This window comes from Protopterus annectens, chromosome 8.part1, assembly GCF_019279795.1.
Source record: "Protopterus annectens isolate FY-2018-M chromosome 8.part1, PAN1.0, whole genome shotgun sequence".
NCBI lineage: Eukaryota > Metazoa > Chordata > Ceratodontiformes > Protopteridae > Protopterus > Protopterus annectens.
Genome location: NC_056742.1, coordinates 98,046,699 through 98,054,986, shown reverse-complemented (window position 1 = coordinate 98,054,986; position 8,288 = coordinate 98,046,699). Strand labels below are relative to the sequence as shown.

Sequence of the window (8,288 nt, the reverse complement as noted above, 5' to 3'; positions counted from 1 at the left end):
ATAACAATCGAGTGAAACAGAATAATGGAGGACCTGTGGAAAATTATCAGCAGAGTATACACCACAGAAAGAGTCGGACAAGAAATTTTCATTCTCAAAATTTAAAAAGCAGCAAAGGCAGAAAGCAGCCTTTATAACATGAAAACAAGTCCAGAGGAACTGAAATATTACAGTTTAAGTTCCTTGTTTACCATGTCTTTATGATACAAAGGAGCACATATGTCTTATTTACTTATTCATTCTGACAAGTTTCTTATTTGTTTATTCAGTTAAATAATGCGGCATTTTTTCAAGTGCTATGTGGGCAACAGAAGAGTAAATATTGTAAGTTAGATGCTGGATGAAGGGAAATTAGAGAAGATAAGTATAGCAATGCCTATTAAGCAACACAAGAGATGAATTATCATGACTGGAATAACAAAAGAATTACTAGAGAAGTAACAGACTGTAACAGCAACAAGAATAACAAACCAGTAGAGTCAAATAATCAGAAAGATAGAAATAGGAAAAACAAAAGGTTAGCCTAGAGTGATGATGCCACAAATAAACACCACCAAAAAAATAATGTGGCAAGAAGAATCACAAACCAGAAAAAAGTGAGACAGAGAGGGAAAGATATGGGGTGCTAGATGACATCAAATGCAAAAAAAAATGGTATGCCTTTAATTATGACCAGGCAAAGTAATATACAAGGCTTCAACCATATGAAACAAAAGCAGACATAATGATTACAAGAGTAAATTAAAGGAGACACCTGAAGAAGGTAGTGTTCTGAGGTCCAAGGGACTTAATTAGCTGAAATGAAGATATGTTTAGTGTGGCTGAATGTGATACATGTGGAAAGTGAATAGAAATTAACCCATATCTCCACACAATATAATGGGAAGAATGAAAAGGTGTGTATGCAGAGAGATGCATAAGAAATTAGAGTACATGTTTTATATATGCGAGAGAGGAAGAGTTCCAAGCAGCTGAAACTTGCCAGTAGCGAGCAGAGGGAAGGGAGAGTAATAAAGCAAAGGAGTTCATTCCCCTTGATGACTAAGGCTGTACGTTGTACTGAATGAGGACAGTTTCTGTAACCAAGAAGGACAGGAGTCCTCATAAAGCAGATTATAAATGAGAGTAAAATAAAACATAGTAGATTTCTGATTAATGGACAAGCAGTTGTATCTAATAACATAAGCACAATGGTGTACTCATCTGCTGTATAGATACAGTAAATGCCATATTTTCTTAAAGCAGTTTGAAGATGAGGGATGCCGGTAGGTAACCCAACATAAAGATGGGAAAGGGTATGCTTATAAGATGTTGCAGCATGTTTTTCCATTGGCACAACTTTTTGTTGGCATAACAAGTCTGAAAATACTAGAGATAGTTTTTAATTGATAACACAAAGTATTGTGTATAAACGTTACTCAGACTAGAAAGTAAAAGTAAAGAGTCAGGCCAGCAGCCAAGAGACTTAAATGAAGATACACGGGCTGCAGGGACTGAATGTGTGTTAAAAGAGAAACAGGCAAGCCTGAGGCAGATATTGAGAACTATACTTTTATTTTCATGTGTTATACATTAATCTGATTATTAAAGGCATGTACTAAATATTGTATAACTACTTCATTCGTCACCTTTTACAATTCATTGTCATCTTGTTAAAATGCATGAAACTTTACTGTCTTACTGCATTTTTTTTACTGTACTTATCAAATGGGCATGGCTGAAAAGGGTAAGTAGATATGCCCATCCACATGGTAACCAACCAGAAATAAAATAAACATTTTGAATTTGTTAGTGTTGATTACATTTCAGAGAACAATTTCCAATTTTAGAGACATCATTTTAAGTATGTTTTGAATAGAAAGGTTAGTGTACATTATTTTAATCCACTGTACTAACCAGCCAGCTATATATATATATATATATATATATATATATATATATATATATATTGCAAACCACTTCTGAGACCTTTGTTTCATCTGTAAAACTGACACTTAAATGTAATGCTGTTATTGGATCAGCACATGGACACTATCAGACAAACATTCACGTTCTTGAACTGATTACATTCTTTCTATAGATTAATAAATTCTGTCTATTGTTAAAAGTGTTTCCACATGTGTAGTATTAAAACTATTTTTCCTGTCTGTTTTGTTACTCCAAGAATGTGAGCGAGACCACTGACACAAACATTTCCACATAAAGTGTGTGTGTCCCACTTCTGTTCTCCGCTGATGCAAACTATAGCCGTCATAACTATTTAGTGGGTTGCTGATATGGCTAGTATTTTCAAGCTGTAACCTTGCAGTGAAATAAGCAGCAAGTCTTACTACATTTAATCTGTGAAAATACCAGGTTTACATGAAAATGGATTCACTACCATGGACTGTTATGCCTGAAGAACTTGCACAATAAGCTATGACAAAATATAGTTTCCAAAAATAATGCTTTCTCTCTGTGTTCTAGTGTTTTATATTGTAGGTTACTGAGGGCCTACCGATAATTCCTGTGATCTCAGCATAATGCTTAGCCAGTTGATACTAAATCATGTGTTAATCCTGTAATGCCCATGGCTTCATAATCTATATCCACTTACTTTATAAATTACACATCTCACCTGCCGAGTCATTGCTTGAGTTATAATAGTCCTGCAAAATATTTAATCACTTTGTTTTTCAGGATTTTATCTTTAGTTTCACTGTACAACATAGTATATACTACAGTAACATTCATGATGACTAGCTTTAGGGCTAAACTCTGATATCTTTATTTTGAAGTAAATTAATTTTTCTGTGATTATTAATACAGAATAACACTGCAGTGATCTGCCAACATAATTCTTGAAATGCTTCAAAATGTCCTTTTTTGAAGAGAAAATTACAGCTTAATAAAACAGAAGATTGCAGGGATATTAACTTAAATATGATATATACTGCAGCCCATTGTCATTCAGACCTTTTTGATCCACTCATGGATTAGGTGAAAGAATAATTTATCTTCTAGGAGCCTTCCTGCAACAAGACAGTCCTCTGGCAGAAGGTCAGTTTAGATGGACATACTGCCAGTAGCTGCTTTTACATCATTTATCCCTTTGAAATTAAACATCTGAGTGATCTTCTTCAGGTCATGGAGCAACAAGCAGACTCCTCATGCTTGGCAAGCAGGGACATCCTGGAGAATGTCTTTGAACAGGCCTTGCACTGGTACCTCTTGACATCTGAGTGTGTTTGTAAGTGGGCTCGAAGGTTAGAGCGGTCCGCAAAAGCCCTGCTGCACTGAGAGCATGCAAAGGGCTTCTCACCTAAAGGACAGATAAACAGGTTTAATCTCAGAAGAAAGGGTCAGATTTATTTTTCACACATTGCATTTCAAATTTTCAAAAAGCATGCCAAACTGTTGATGACAACTTGTATTATGCAAATTTCTCTGTGCCATGTACATTACAATGCACTACTATGTGCATGGAAAACTGCCATACAGATCCCCAACATTGCCAAAGTTGACTATGGTAACAATTTAGGAGCTCAGTCATCCTGAGCTACATAAACTGATATCCTCCTAACATCACTGGCTTGATTCAAACGGACCTTTACTACTGGAATTCCAGTTACACCTTCTAAAGATGAAGCAAGGATCAAACTTATGAGGAAAATATACTGACTTTAACTGAAGATTATACTGACCCCATAGTCAAATGATTTCCAAAAGTCACACCAATGTCAAGAATTGATTTCTAATAGTACAGATAATGGTCACTAAATAACCAGATTGGTATAGTCAGTACAGCCCTACTGTCATGCAGCTGTACTGAAACTTTGCCCTGAGTTTTGAGTGTGTAGGGGAATCCTTATGGTCATAACTGTGTTATGTAGTTCTGGTACTGAGGAAGCTCTACACCAAAAGCTAAAATTAGCACAACACAAAGCCTCATGAAGGAACAAAGATGCAGTAAAGGTCTCACTTGGCATTTTGAAGAAAAATGTCTAAATTACTTTGAAGTGGGCGTTTTTACTTTTAACTTTTTAACAGGGTAATACTTTACTCTTACATAGCATTATTTTGTTTCGGCAGCTGAAAGAGAATTTGTTTGTCTCAGGATGCCTTCTTGTATAGGAATTCAAATAAGTAAGATAAGGCTAGCAGCATGTAGCACAACCTGCGTCACCTGTGACAGTGCCAGCAGCACTTCCAGAATGAGTACAAGCCACTGTAGAACACAGGGACATATGACAGGAGCTCTCTTCCCCTGGCATGGTTAATCTTGGGTCATAATATACCACATAAGGGAGAACAGATGGCCAAGGAAAGGCAGGATTACCATGGTCATTACTTTATATTATGCATCATTCAGTCTTTCATTTACTTATTCTTTCACACCTTAAAACATGTCATGTTGAGTCACTGGTTAAAAGTCAAATGAAAATGGTCCTAGGTGCCGGTTACTCTGACAAAATATTTAAGTATTTGTGAGTCCCCATTATCACACTGATGGACCCCTGTGCTCAGGTTCCAGCTACCCCAAAACAGCAGAGTACAAGGTATGGGCCCTCAACTACTGTGACATTAAACCACGGCAATATAGATCTCAGCAACTATATAAATAAACCCTGGTATACTGAGGTCTGACTACCTCAAAGGAAACAAATACCTGTTCCAAGCATTAAAATATGTGAACACAGTATGTTTGTCTTTCAGGTAATATAAGAAAAAAAGTATAGTGTTAGAATGCCAGCTACAGAAATCTATACCAAAATAAATGGCTGCCCACTTCTACAGTGTCAAACTTTATTATTCAGAGTTCAAGCTAAGAAAGCAAGCTACTTTTGTATATCTATTCTCCACTTTCAGTAGCAATGAACCTCGGTTTATGTTGGCCTTGAATTCCTTATTCAGAAAACATTGCATCCAAACTTGAGAATCTCAAATACAAAAGTTAACAAAAGTTAACAATGCTCGAGTCCTTGTTACCATGTCATGAGAGTAGATATTGTATATATGGCCCAAGACTACAGCAATGAGAGAAAATGAAAGCTTAACCAGTATCATGTAAAACTATCAGTTATGGAAGCCCATCCATTAAATGCTGTCAAGTCTCATCCAGTTTCTATAGCAACCTCAAGAAATATTTACTAGTCAAGACAGGAATGGAAGTAGATTGCTAGGCCTTTCTTGTGTATCACATGCCTACATACATACACACACACACACACACACACACACACACACACACACACACACACACACACACACACACACACACCAGTGGACTACTTAGAATTGTCAATCAACCTGCCACCTTTTGTCTTTGGGATGTATGAGGAATCCGGAGTACTCACAGAAAACCCATATGACTACAGGGAGAATATGCAGGCATAGAAGGTACCCCAGCTGACCATACTGTCCAGCAATGGAAGTACTATGAGGATATTTGGGTCTTCCCTACTCTGTAAATACAAGCTGGAATTTCTTAACTCAATAACAGAATTTAGTATTATGTCAACATTCCTCCTGCAAAATAAATATTCTGTAGTAGAACTTGGATTTATTTATTATGAAATTCTCATCTATTATGATGATGCGTCTTGGAAGAAGAACAGTAAACATTATAATGAAAATAAACAAGAAACATTAAATGAACAAAAGAATTTATATATGGCAAAGGGAGCACACCACATGCCTACTTTCTAAGCTGTCATCATCTTTTATTTATTATGCAATGAAGTTAAAAAAAATGAAGCTGTGGGAAATACTGAACAAAGGTCATTGGCCACTCCAAAACCCCAGCACTTCTGGACATCAGCCACCCCATAACCCCAGCACTCTAATCATTCCTTGTCACTGAGAGTTAGTTACAGTCAATTATCATCCATACATATTTCAGAGGTTTTATTCCACCTTGCATCCATCCCCCAAGGCAGCCTGAATGAGTGGAAGTCCCACACTTTATGTGACTCCTTTTGGCATGCACCTTCCTGCATATATTCAGATGCTTGCTGAAGGATGTACATGCCTTCAGATATAGGCATTTCAATGTTTTTTTTTTACATTCTAGGTCACTCTGTTGACACACAGGGAAACAGCCCTAGCTACAGCTCAGATGACCTGGGTTCAATTAGTAGCTCAGGTAACAGATGAAGAGGCCAGGAGAAGTGAGTCTTTCTATCCTGGGGAGAGGGTTATATAGATATCTCCTGTGATGATCCCTAGTGGACACTCAGGACATCAAGTAATTAGGAAGCATGGTCCAAAGAAGGAGGTAGAGTGTTGGACATGGCTGAGATGCTGCAGTGAGAGAGTGATACACCACACATCCCCATTGCACATTCACCCTTCAAATGCAACCAAGATAATATAAGGGAGGGGAACAGGGTAGGTCATAAAAGAAAACAAAACAGCAGATGGAAGACAGCCAAGACCCCCCTGGCTCCCTTAGATTGTGCACTCGTCCTAGCTTGAGTCAGAGAAAGTCTGAGGGTGTTTCTAAGAGGCTGGTAGGCCTAAAGATGAACATGGGGCACTGGACTAGGAAGGTAGGATGAAATAGGAGAGTCACAAAAACACAGCTGTGTAAGCTGCACTTACCCATGACAGTATATGTTTAAATTCCTCACTGCTGCAGTAGCGTTTAGGCTATATGGGTTGTGCCTCATCCAAGACACAACAACCGGCCATCTTCCAAAAGCTCTGGCTCCCTCCCACACCTTCACTCAGACTGATTGGACAGCCCTATGTAGGGAAATCAACAGTCAGAATAGAAACTCTTCAGGATTTCTTGCCTAAAAGTTAAGAAATAGCATATTCAGCCTGATCTAAGCAAACAAAAAATAACCACCAAATCTACTTGCCAACAAAAATTATACACAATCAAAGGAGGATGAAGGGTGGGTGAGGCTATTGCAGCTGTGAAGAATTTGAACATTTACGGTTATGGGTAAGTAAAACTTATACAACTGTATTATGTTCATCACTCCCACTACTGCCATAGCCTTTAGGCTACATGGTTTTATTACCAAAGACTATCCAACCTGTAAGGAGGAGGATGGATATGGATTCAGGAGTCCCTGGAGAATGATCCTAGCAAAACCAATCCTGGATCTAAAGAAGGAATCCAATTTTTAATGCTTTCTAAATTTGTGTACAGAGGACCATGTAACTGCCTTTAGAATTCTTCTATAGTCCACCCCTTTCCCAAATGCCATTGAAGAAGACAAATACCTCATACAGTGAACCCTGATACTGCCAAGAACTGGTTTACCATAGTGGGCATAAAAGGCAAGGACAACATCTGGAAATAAACTGTTTTAATGTTGGCTGTCCTTTCTTAAGCCAATGTAAGAAATAAATAGCTGTTCAGTTTTTCTAAAGGACTTGGTGCTATGACGGTAGTACCTGAGCTACCTGTGCACATCCAGAGTATGTAGAATCCTTCCTCCCTTGTTCTGAGGGTCTGGAGATCGATGGCCTGATTAAAAGTAAATTCTGAAACAATCCTGGGCATGAATGAGATATTTGTTCTTAATGGTACTCTGTCTCCAAGGAAGACCAGATAAGATTCATCCACTATGATAGTTTGCAAGTCAGATACTCTTGCAGATGTCAAATCAATGAAAAGAACAGTTTTCCAGCAATGAACCTTAAACCTGATTGATGTGCAGATACAAATGGAGATGTGGTAAATTTTTCCATCACAAAGTTAAAATTCCAGGATTGAGCAAACTGTATGTCTCAGGTGTAACACTCTTTTCAGAAGCTGTTTTACTAAAAACATTGAAAATAGTGGAGGATCCATGGGCAGACATGACAGAAGAGTAAAAAATGGCCAGAGGCTATTAACTCACATAAATATATGAGCATCAGTGGTACATAAATCTATAAGGCTCTAGTTATTGGGTAGACACCAACTAGAAAATCTCTTCCACCTACTAATATGAGGTTTTCTATTAGCAAGCTTTCTTGCCTTGTTTAGTAACTCCTGCACATCCTCAGAAAATGTATGCCTAAAATGTATTAGAACTGAATCATCCAGGCAGTTAGTGAAAGGTGTTTGAGACTGTAGTGTATAAATCTCCCCCATCTTGTATCAGTAGATCCAGTTTTTGTTGAAGTTTGTGATGATTGCTCCTGGGCCATAAAAAGGAAGAATTAGTGTTGTCAGGGTCAAAAGGAGGGCACCACAATTATTTTGGAAGGGTTTTTATGAATCTTCAGAATTAGTGGATAGAGTAGAAATGCATAAAGGGACATTCCCACCCCCAGGAACAAGAAAGCATCTATTTTCCAGGCTTGTT

At 37.8% G+C, this 8,288-nt stretch overlaps 1 protein-coding gene across 1 annotated transcript in view; it reads right to left on the bottom strand.

The window, feature by feature from the left end:
• Positions 1 to 2,743: 2,743 nt before the first annotated feature.
• Positions 2,744 to 8,288, bottom strand: part of SNAI3 (snail family transcriptional repressor 3) — a 117,940-nt gene continuing 112,395 nt past the window's right edge. The window contains exon 3 of the mRNA XM_044081709.1: positions 2,744 to 3,301. Coding sequence (XP_043937644.1) covers positions 3,120 to 3,301 — 182 coding nt within the window. The 3' untranslated portion in view covers positions 2,744 to 3,119. The remainder of the gene's footprint in view (positions 3,302 to 8,288) is intronic.